Genomic DNA, 12,514 nt, shown 5'->3' with positions numbered 1-12,514 from the left:
ATTTTATAACAAGAATTTTTTCTTAATCTTCTATTTATTATCAATCTTTTAATTAATATTTTACTTCATTTAAATTTTCAAGCTGAATCTTTTATGTTAAAATATTTATCGTATTAACGGCAATTCTTATATATATACGATTGTGAAAAATAGATGATTAAAATTTACAAAATGATATAATTAAATGAAGAACGCATGTTATGAATGATAAATTATTATAACGCATATGGATGGGCTTATTTTATAATATCACGATTTATTAGTCATATGAGCGCATCATTTAATCATAATATAATCAGATAGACATTAAGATTGCGAATGAATAATATTAAAGATAGTTATCATGCTGATGTTAAACAAAATATTATGAGTTATGTATTGAGAGTGGATTTGAAAGTGTGACCATTGAAACATTTCTGAAAACCGCGGATTATGTTGCCCTTATTAATCAAATAAATTGATACATTTTAATTAATTTCACTTGAATAAACTGTCCGTAACTTTGCGGGATATTATCATTTTATTTTCAAAACTATTTTGTTTAGTATATAATAATGTGCATATCATAATTTACAAATTTACTTTACAATTAATAGTAAACAATTTTAATTTAATTAATAGCAATGAATTAAAACATTAAATTAAAACAATGTAGTATTTTTTATTTGTGTCAATTATTTTTAAGGTAATATAAAGTTATATAATAAAATAAATAAATTGATCTAAAGATCCATATGTCGAATCTCTATGCTAATTCATTTATTAATAAAATAAATACAGACATTTTAATATATTGATTTTAGCTATATTCAGTGTATGTTCATTCTAAAAACACACGCAATTATTTACGTTACAGATTTGCAGGTTCCACACATGTATAAATAGTTCCTTATCTTTCGAAAAGTAAAAGCAACAGTTTCCATCAGTTCTATCAATTTTACAAAAATATGACATAACTTATCATTTATTACGTAACAACACTTCCCTTCAATGAAAACTTATTATGCTTTTGATGAATTTTGATTTTTTTATTTTGCGATTGTAAATTTATATTATATTTTATCTTGTAAATCAGCGACAATAATACGCAGAGAGAATTATACAAAAATATGTATCAATATGAAACTACGTCGACAAAAACTTAGATAGAAATACATGAATCTTTTACGATCTAAACCGTTGATCTTTTTCCTGTTTATAAGAATGTAAAAAGTAATGGCGACTGTGATAGCATGGGTCTAGTATTAATCGCTGTTTTATGCAAATATATCGTCTTACTAGCGTATAAATTACAATTTTAATAAAATTCAGTGCAATCAACGCCGAAAAAAAGATACTTTGGTTTTAAGATTGGGGTCATGGGACTGGCTACTTTAGTTTCTAAATGCAATTTTGCGACGCTATCATAAATCTAAATTTAAGAAATATCGAAAATAACACTTCTTTTTCAATTTGTAAACAAATATCCTTGATCTTTTCTGTCAGATGGAAATATTTAATCCATTCTAGATCGGGCAGAATCCAAAATTATGATATTGCTTCATAGTGATTTATTCATGATGAGCTTCACATATATGAAACTCTTTATTGGCTAATAAAAATTTATGCAATAAAGTCTATGATCGGATTTTGTAGAAATTATAAATTCAATATGATATATTTATATAATACGTCCTTTAAAACATATTAAGAATCTCGGGTTACGTGCATTAAATATTAATGCAAATACGAATATTTTTGTTTTAACATAAATAAATTTATATAAAATATGTCTTAAAAAGTAAATATAAGGTAATATATTTTGTTAACATTTTGCTTAAAATTATGTTACTATAGACTTGACATTTTGGATTATTAATTAATTAACATAAATGTTTGTAAACGAAAATCAAAGTGAAACGCACATTTTTGGTAATGCCCGTTTCAAACTGATTGTGAGGCAAATTTGTCCGTTATGATTAATTAAATTTGTCGATGTGAACTGAATATTCAATTAGCTTTTACAAATGCAAATTCGAGCAACAACATAACAGAATTCGCAATGCACGATTCCGAAGTAAATGTAGCAAAGTAGACAATGCAACACAGGCAACTGTAGTAGGAGTTCAAGAGTTAATAATTTGTTGTGACCATAAAATCGCATTCTTTAGTAACAATAAAAAAGGTTCTATAAATTATTCCCGAAATAACTACGGCAAGAAAAGAAAAACATTTTAGCAATATTCCTATTTTTTAGTATATTTTATTTCGTCCAAGATACTTAAGAAATCACGATAGAGAATAGTAGCAGTCTAGTAGCATTCCACAAATATTTAACCATCGCTGAAAGACGACCAAGTGATACAAGTGAGTTAGCCACCAGACATCATAAATTAATTTTATTTGATCGAAATTGGCTGTATATTCTATTTTAATTTTTTTTTTGTCAATTATATGTATGTTTTCATGCCGCTATAATGCAGACGATTCAGTCACAGAACCGGTATAATGATAGATCCATATTTGTGACGCAGTCATTAAGTTCATCTCTGTTGGATGTTTATGTATATGGTAATTTTATTTTTTGTTTTGATACGAATTGATACGTATTTATCGGTACGAACAAGATATTATAATTATAATTAACTATAACGTATAATATAATATTATTACATATAGTTATTATTAATAAAAATGTTGTTAATAAAAGTATACAATAATTATATATATATATATATATATATATATATACATATATATATATATATATATATATATATATAGATATATATAGATATCGATGTTGTTATTACCCCGATGACAAGACTTATATGACGAAATTTTGCATAAAAGTTAAGATTTGCAATTATAGAGGTATATTTGCAAAAATACAATAGATGTAAACATATTGATCGATTAGAAAATATATTGATAACTGTTTGCGCAATTAATTTTTAAATAATATTTCGGCAAAACTATATGGTGAATTATTTTAGCAATATATATTTTGCAAAATTAAATTTAGAGAGGAATTGTTCAATAATTGAGAAAAATATTTCAGTTATATTATGTTTAAAACATGAAGGAATTAAATTATTCCACATATATGTTTACAAAAATACACAATTATTTTTCTAAATTAAAATATAAAAATATTGCAACATAAAATATTACATATTAAGTATAACAAAATGTTAAATAAAAATTTAAAATGGTTTTCATGAACTAAACTTTTGGAAGTTCTTTGTTCAGAACATTTGAAATTGGGAATAATCTGATAACGTGAGGTCTTGACTACTGCCTTCTGATCTTATTTACGTTGTTAGTATTTTATTTATTATATTTTTAAACGAAAGTATATCTGACAAGTAAGTTTATAATAATGTATTAAAGTTTGTAATAAAGTGTTTGTCATACATTACGAATTTAAAATATGTAATATTTACAAGCCAATTTTTGATAAATGTTATTTATAAAATTTTATTCTAACAATACTTGCATAACGTACGTTGAGGAATCATCTTGCAATTAGTACAATTATTGAAAAATTTTTGTCAAGTTACGATGTCATTATTGTGCAACGTTTCCACAATTTGCTTATCGAACTAATAAAAGTAATAAAAGATAGTCATTAATCTTAATTTTTGTATACATTTAAAGATGTACATATACACACAAAGATCTCTAATAATATTTTGATATTTTAAATGCATAATTTTAAATATTTTATTAGCAATATTTATAACGAAAAGTATTACTAAAAATTAATTTAATTTTTGAGTAAATTTGTTGACATAATTATAAATGCGTTTAAAGAAAATTTTAATATTTATTTATTTTATTAGAAAATTTCCTATATAAGAGATCAAGTTCAATTTTTTAAAATATTGTTCAATTTCCTAGTTTTTGAATTGTTTTCATATTTTTATACTTATAATTATATTAGAATAAAAACAAAGTATAAATATATCTTTACAAAGTAATACATTTCAAAATAATGCATCACAAAATACAGTTTCTGAACAAGTCAATATATTTTACATGATCAAGACTTTACACTACTTTTTTTATTTCGCACCTTGACTACTACGTAGCAATTAATTTGCGCGTCAAAGTTCACCGAGCTCGTATTTTAGAGACAAGTACGTAATATGTGCAGTAATAATTATGCTAGCATTATAAAACACTTTCCTCCGTGTTTGGCAGATTGCCAAGGTCCCTTGCCTCACCCAAGTTCCATCCATCGAAGGTGCATGTGTACATCGTGGAATACGGGATGTCTTGGCGAACCTCTACGATGTCTATACAACGGCAACACACGCCCACAAATTACGTATGAGAAAAAAAAGGCGTGTACAATACGCATCGTATAACAACCCTCATGCAATGGCTCACAGGTATAGACGCACATGCAACACACGCACACACGCAACTGCGTACGGCCTCGTGCATTGATCAATCGGACTAGTGACGCGTATAGATAGAACGCAGGAATCGTCGGGTATATAAGCAATCCGCCAAAAAGCAGGAGCATCATTCAGTTACTGTTCATCAGCAGCTGATCTCTTCTACGATTCAAAGGAATCCAATCAACTATGAAGTGCTTTGTTGTAAGTATTCTGACAGATCTCTCTGTCTCTGATACCTTCGTATTCATTCTGATTGAATAAAGTAAATGTTAAAATATTAATAATATATAAAGTAAATGTTAAAATATTAATAATATATAAAGTAAATGTTAAAATATTAATAATATATAATATTGATAATATTCGCGCATTTATGGTCCTGTACATATTATTGGTGTGATTTATCGAGTCTGCGCACATTTACATGTTGTATGAAATGTTCTGGTAGATTTTCACTGATAATTTATTAACCGATTGTTCTATGTCGTGACTAGCCTAATCACGGTATTACCGCAATTATCCATAAATCTATCGGTTTGATCAACCGCACATTCCGATTTTAGATAAAGTCTTGGTGTTTATATTTGTATGATATTGTAACAGTCTCATATTAATGATAATAATTATCAATAGTTGGCTTTCCTTTACAATTTTGCAACTTCAATCTCTGCAGCATCTATTTTGATATTTGCAACTTATATCAATTTTTAACATAAATATTATGTAAATTGTTTATATTTGAAATTTCTAACAATATTTTCAGATTTTTTAAATTGTACCTTCTTTTTTTAATTTTAAATTTTAATTCATTTAACATAAATATAAATATTGACATATTATTTAAATATATTTACACATATTTACTTTATTCATAAAAACATTTACAGCAAATGTCAATTAACCATAATTAAAATCCTATCTCTCTTTCATGCGTTCTACTAATTTTATGACGTTCTTACTATACTCTTACTTATTATGTCATACTATATTAGTTGCAAAATAGTTTTAAATCATCTGAAAGAAGGGGCACATCTATAAAACGTAGATATATATATATTTCTTAACACAGTACAGTAAATAAATTTTATTTAAAAAAATATCCATTATATTAGGATATATACGTTATATAAATGTATAAAAATATATAGAAAAGTAATAACATTGGATTTTGTATCACGCGAATTTGATAAGACCATCAACTGTGGATTGATTAAAGTTTACTTTTTAGGCTATTCTTCTTTTGGCTCTGTTTGCCATCGTAATGGCGGTGGAACAGGCGCCCGAGATCAAGGAGGCCGCACAGAAGGAAACGCAGGCCACCGAGGCCTCTAGAGGCAAGAGAGGCCTCGTGGTGGGCACATATGCACCACTCTCATATGCAGCACCATACGCATACAGCTCCTACAGTTTGCCGTACGCCTACGCCGCCCCCTATTCCTATTCTTATTATCGTTACCCTTACTATAACGCTCCCTATTACGTACTTTAAGACGTGGCGATTAGAATCTACGGTGACATGAGATCAAGATATAAAACGGATCATGAAAATCTCAGAAAATGTTGCTCAAATTGTGTATATTTGTTCAATCTTCTAATTGTCTCTGAAATTTTTGGTAACCATGAACGTGAAATGCGGTTTGAGTTCTTTGGCTACTAATAATTTTATTATTGTAATAATAAAATAAAACTAGTATGTAAAAATATGAATTTTTCTTTGGCGAACTGCGAGAATTTTATCCCTTCTGTGATTTTTCCCTCTTTTGAAAAAATTTTGAATGTCCGAAATCATACTTGGGCAATTATATTGTTTCTAACAGAATATTAACAAAATATTTTCAATATGAAATTATTGCTTCTTATGTAATTATCGATTAATAAAAGCATTTATCTTATTTCAATAGTTATATAAAAATGATAAATAATACATTAAACTTTTTTACAATTTATAAAAAGATTTGGTAATTTATAACATGAATATTTATATTGAATAACAAATTTATATATAATGTATATTATATTAATTCTTTGAAACATATCAATTTCCTAAATTTTGATTTTCGAAATGATATTTTTGAGATATTTGAAAATCATAAGTTAAATTACAAATTATTATAATTTGCAAAAATAAATTAATAGGTTATGATAATTTATTAATAATGTTAATTTTAACCAAATATTTTACGCAATTTACTTATTGTTAGAGTTGTTCTAAAACTAAAAGAGTTTATTAAATAGATAATTTGTTTATTTTACATGCATAAGATACATTATGAGATAAACAGTCTGTAATGTAAATGCGGTGAATAATTAACAGAGGTAAGCATTACAAATTTTAATGACTATAAAAGCGCATTAAATCGATTGGAATTTATGTAACCGCAGATCGCGCATATATCTGGTGTACAAACATCATTTTCACAATCAGATTCGACAAGTTCATCGCGCATACATTTACTTTTTCATGTTTAATATGGATGCATAATGTATTATTTCGAATTGCAGTGCGGATTTTCAGACATGCATGCAGAAAGACGTTGAGCGAAAGCGATTGACATTATTAAGTTGCTATTTGCGACAAAATTAGTTGACGCTCGTATACGCGTGCACGTAAATGGGGTTGCATTAGTGTCGTCGTGCTTCACCACCAGTCGTGGACATTGACATCAGTTTCACTAATGCGACGTACCTATGAATTCCATTAGAGTATCTGGCACAAAGGTAGTAGGAAATCACGAATGCAAGTAATGTGTCTTTGAGTAAATCTGTATAATATATAGAAAATGAAGCAGTCTCTCTTAACAAATATTAATCAATGTATGTTTTCTACTATTTAGGATAATTATAATATATATTCGGGAACACTTGTATAACTTAGGATTTATAATAATAAAAAGTATTATTGTTATAAAAATGTTTTTATTACATTTTTCATTACATTTTTCTTGAAAGGATTAATGATTATTTTGGATATATACTTCAAAGTAAAACATGAAGGAATTTCTTGGTTTCATTAAATTATATTATATTATGGTTGCTTTTGTATTATAAATTAAAGAAATTATAATTATTTAAAATAGATTTATGTTTGTTTTATAAATTTTCCAATTATTTTGGTTTTATTATATAAAATTTAAAATAAAATATATGTAATATAAGAAATAACTTGAAATAATTAATTTTAATCACAAGTTGGAGATGTTTAAAATAATAAATATTTTTTATATATTTGTAACTATATATTATTCTCCCTACAAGAAAATTTTATTTAAATAAACCATTATATATATATATATATATATATATATATATATATATATATATATATTTAAATATATAATGTTAAATAATATAATAAAAAATAGTAATAATTTCTTTTTATTAATTTATATTTGAAATGTGTTCATCATTACTTGCAACAAATTTGAAGATCTTGCGTTTAAAGATCATATAATTCAAAATATAAAATTTTGATCGACATCGAAAGGCCATCCAAGCGTGTGAAATATTAAGTTATTCTTTTATAGCTCCATTACGACATTATTTTATGCATTTTATCGTTTTAGTATGTAATTAAGTCGCACTCTCACTCCACACATGTCTATTTACGAATTCCGTCATCGAAAAAGAACACGTGAGCGATGAGGAACTGACACACCCGAGATTATCCAATATTCGATTTCTGTTTTGTGATACCAATCCGCATAACGTTGCAAACATCCCGAATACATATATGTTAAAAAGGTGTCGATGTTTCGCGCATTCAGATGTTCGTATGCGAATTCTGATTTACGCGTAATCGCATGTTACACAATACGAATATATCCCTATAAATGAGCGTTTATTCCGTATTGCCCGAGACCGGAGACTTCACTCACCTTTACGACTTTCACTGGAAGACTCAGAGAAGAACCGGACAAGCGTGACGAGAATCTCATATAGACGAGTCCGCTGTGTCCGTTTTCACACGATAATGCAGCATTTATCGTGACCTCGTCGAAAGTTCACGATGACACTCATTTCCTTCACTGCTTCACATTTCTTTATTGAGGGGATAATTTAAAAACGATTAGAAGATAGAGGGATGATTAATGAAAGTTTCGACTCTTTTATCCACTCCTATATATATTATATTTTGCCGCAGCAGCGCAGGAAAGGTTTTGTGTCTCTTCATCTCATGATGAAACGCGAGCTTTCCAGTGCAAAATTGCGTTTGCAGCGTTTATTAAAAGCAAGTATTATAATTTTAAATATCTCTTCTCTTTTGATAGTGACTAATAGACCAATTTGACTTTTTTACAGACTTTTATTCGCGCTTTATTTCTTTCTTCACAAGATACGTAGAGATTCGGCTTCTAAAAGAACAAAAACTGTTTTTTTTTCAAATGCTAGTAATAAGTTCTGCGCAATATCTATAATTTTTTTTCAGTTATTAAAATAAAATTTTAATATTATGTAACATTTTACTTAAAATTAATAATATATAAAACAGATTATGCTTTATAATTTTATTCACATCTTGTGGCTATTATTCAACACTCGTTATCAAGAATAATAGATTTTTGTAAGCGGCCGTGAAATTTCGATCATGAAATCGCTCCGGTTGTACACTTTGTATGATATGTATAACATCACAAATCCGTAATAGTATTGCTTAAGTTCGATCGATGAAAGCCAGTAAGAAAGTCTATTGTAATTCGTGGATGGTCGCGACCCGATTGTATTTATATATGTGCAGGTATGGCCGTAGTTTTAGTCAGTACAGACCTGTCCATCTTCGAACAAATTAGTTCCGTGCGGTTTAAGTCAATGTCAAGATCTCATGCAAAGTAACGCAATCTTGAAAAGATAATTGGATTGCCTTAGTGCAGTGTTACGTGCGATAAGAATTAGATGGGTTTGAAAATGCGGCACGTTCTGGTAAGTATGTAATATTAAAGCTTGTATCAGATTATCGCGTGTTCCTCCGCAGATTTATCCTCCTCTCTCTGCAATTAGACAAAATTATATTATTATATGTATTAAAACTTAGAGATTTTTGATATTTATACATAAAACCTTTCTTATTACATTTATAATTATATATATAAATAATTGTAATTTTTTAAAAATCAATTAACATGTATGTGTGTAAATTTATTTTTCATATACTTTATGATTTAATTAAAGTACTTTTATTCCGTTTTACATCTGTATCCTTATTTTTATTTACATATGCCATGACGTTTAACTATTTTTATTTTATATAAAATATAATTCTTAGGTCATTTATATTCTTGTACTGGTGCTTTCGCTGACTCAAGCCGAGCAGGAAGATAAAGTGCAAAAACCAGAAATTACGAAACTGGAAGTGGTGAATCTTGGCGAGATCGAAGTTACTAATTCCGAGCAATCCGGCGTTCAACAGAAAAGAAATTCTGGATATATCTATAATAAACCGAATCATGTTTCTTCGAGCGCTCGGTTGCGCTTTCAAGGGCATCAGTCTAGAGGTCAAATCGTATCCAAATCGTCCGGTCAATTAAGCAGACCACACACGAAATATGGACCACCGAGCCACTCGACTTCCAGTCTAGTCGCACAAGGATATCGTGCTCAACAGCATCGAAATAAATTACAACATCACGTCAGTCAACAACAGTCGATCAGTTTCCATGATGGATTGGAAGTACCAAGCTCGATCAGAAACGTCGACTTTGTCGAAGTGAATCCGATCGCAAGTCAAAATAACGTACCGTTCGGCATGCACACAGCCAATTATTTACCACCGCAAAATCAAAAGCTTCCAGCTTACTCCTCGACAGATAATTTCATTCCGCAGTCACCACGTGGTTCTCTGAATCACGGTACTAGTTCGCAGAATCAGAACTTGGTGCAAATTAATCAAATCTCCGACGCTGCGCTCTTTCTGTCTGAGAACGCGCAAGCGATTCAGCAACTTTATGGAGCGCCTGCGAATAATCAGGATTTTGCGCCTAACAATAACCAATTTCAAAATGTCGGTAATCAGATTCAGAATCTGAATGGTCAATTTAGAGACTTCGAGGATACCTTGCAGAGCTCACAAGAATTTCGGGGCGCATTGCCATCATATGCATCGGGAACGCTTAATCCTCAAGAGACTCTGGAACAGATTCAATCTTTGGAGAAAGATCGATTAATCGCGCAGCTACAGCAAGCTCTCGCTCAAGCCCAGACTACTCCGAGCGCGGAAGCGGCGGGAAGATATGCTCAGAATCAAGCGAGTTTCATTCAAAATCAGGCGCTTCTAGAATCCATAAGTCAACAGATAAAAACGCAGATTTCAACACCGCAAACTGCAGCTTTTGGTTCTGAAAATGCAGCTTTTAATCAGTCGCCTTTTTTACCAGGAACTACAGTCAATCCTTTAAAAGGATTTTCTTTTAACTACGGTGTCCCGACTACCACACCAATTACTCCGACGACAGTGACTGGAGTGCCGATCACACCGCAATCACTCAAAAATGACGGTACCACTCAAATAGCATCATCGCAACCTGTTCCTGGATCAGCCGCGGCTGGATCTCCCGTAGGAGTCCCAGTTTACGGTGGATTTGTACCAACCTTCATCACGAGTACAAACTTAGTTCCTAGTTACAGCACTGGCATCTTTACTTCTACACCTGTCAAACCTATTCAGTCCTCCGAAACTTCGCCCACTCACTTTGGGATACCGATTCCTACGGAATCACCTACGAAACCGGCAAGCTTGGCGCCACCAATCCCGTCAACGACAACACCTTTATCTACCTCTTCTGCCAATCATCCAGGAGCGGTTTTTACACCGGTAATCACACCGGTAACTTTGCCAGTTCAACCAATACGACCTGTTGCAACTCCATTACATCCTCTCGCGACGCCAGTACATCCGCTCGTTACTTCTTTGCATTCCGTGTTGCCTGCAAATCCTACTCAAGTATATCCGGCGCAAGTCACCCCGGCTGTAACGTCTAGTGTTCAGCATTCGTACGGCACGCAAACCGCATTAATCAACCCTGTACTTTATAAACCAGTTAAAACAGTCTATCCGGTGTATTATTACCCCAATGTTGCGTATCAACTGCAGAAACCTGCCTTGCCAAATTACCCGTGGAGTTATGCGCCCTCGTACACACAAACGAAACCAACCATAAATATGGAAATAAGACGCTCTTATTCTTCACGAACTAAATCGTAAGTCATTCTATTATCGCGATTAACTGTTTACCCGCGCGGAAAATAAAGAAGAAAAGATTAAAAAGAAGAAAGTACTATGAGGACTATTATTATTGCAGTCGCGTGATTCTGATATACTAATGCTGCACCACATTGCCTATTAACTTTTTTTTTTATACAAACGATTTCATTTTCTTCTTTTAGAATTTCAAGTTAACTAAAAAAATTGTACACTTTGCATATCAATTGGTTTAGTAAGAAATTTATTTATTTTTATTGATATATATTTTCTTATTGCATTTTTATACAAAAATGTTAAGTAGAAGTAAAACGCACAAGATATTATCTTTATTTTTTTTAATTATTTTTATTATAAATGGTACTGTAAATAGAAACAGTATATGAAGTGAAATTTTCTTGTTGAAACAAATGTTTTATATAATCTAAATTTCATGGAAATTAATTATTTTTATTGTAAAATTAATTTATTTATATAACATTTTTTAAATTATAATGTTTTAAATTATTAGTTCATATTTATCTCAGAGAATTAATTTTAATAAACATTTTGTTTTCCAGTTTCTCACATATGTAAAATTATTTAATAGTTTGTGAGAAATTTCATGTTATAGTGGCATCATAATTTCTTTATAATCTACAAATAATCATGCATTAAAATGCAGTAATGTGTACACAAATTGTGTACATACACAAATTCGAAAACTACGTCATTTGCGAGTGCCATAAATTTTTAGAAAACAAAAAAAATAACTAGTTATTATGCAGCAATATGTACATTTTGCTATTAAAGAATTTTTTTATAATGATTGTTAAATGTATAACTCGTGCCAAGTATTTTGCATCTTCTATTTGCTCATATGTGTACGTCTTCAAAACGGTTTCAAGAAAGTGACTGTGATAATGAATGCAGTTGTTCATTGAAATTGAAATTT

The 12,514-nt window shown here is 29.8% G+C and overlaps 1 protein-coding gene and 1 long non-coding RNA gene across 2 annotated transcripts; both read left to right on the top strand.

Moving 5' to 3' along the window:
• Positions 1–3,971: 3,971 nt before the first annotated feature.
• Positions 3,972–6,089, top strand: LOC140676553 (uncharacterized). Its single transcript, XR_012048570.1, has 2 exons — positions 3,972–4,589; positions 5,617–6,089. It is a non-coding gene; the product is annotated as an uncharacterized lncRNA (long non-coding RNA).
• Positions 6,090–9,153: 3,064 nt separating this feature from the next.
• Positions 9,154–11,891, top strand: LOC140676419 (uncharacterized). The gene is made up of 2 exons (XM_072911451.1): positions 9,154–9,305; positions 9,649–11,891. The coding sequence occupies exons 1-2, from the start codon at positions 9,279–9,281 to the stop codon at positions 11,581–11,583; spliced, it is 1,962 nt and encodes a 653-aa protein (XP_072767552.1). The 5' UTR covers positions 9,154–9,278; the 3' UTR covers positions 11,584–11,891.
• The last annotated feature ends 623 nt before the right edge of the window (positions 11,892–12,514 follow it).

Source organism: Anoplolepis gracilipes, chromosome 2, assembly GCF_047496725.1.
Source record: "Anoplolepis gracilipes chromosome 2, ASM4749672v1, whole genome shotgun sequence".
Taxonomy (NCBI): domain Eukaryota; kingdom Metazoa; phylum Arthropoda; class Insecta; order Hymenoptera; family Formicidae; genus Anoplolepis; species Anoplolepis gracilipes.
Note: the sequence above shows the minus strand (reverse complement) of the source record. Positions and strands in the feature narration are given on the sequence as shown.

What these genes read in the sequence shown, in the direction of transcription:
- LOC140676419 (XM_072911451.1), top strand. Translation starts at nt 9,279, where the DNA reads ATGGGTTTGAAAATGCGGCACGTTCTG. An exon ending in TGAAAATGCGGCACGTTCTG is followed by an intron (nt 9,306 to 9,648) that starts GTAAGTATGTAA and finishes TATAATTCTTAG; the next exon opens with GTCATTTATATTCTTGTACT.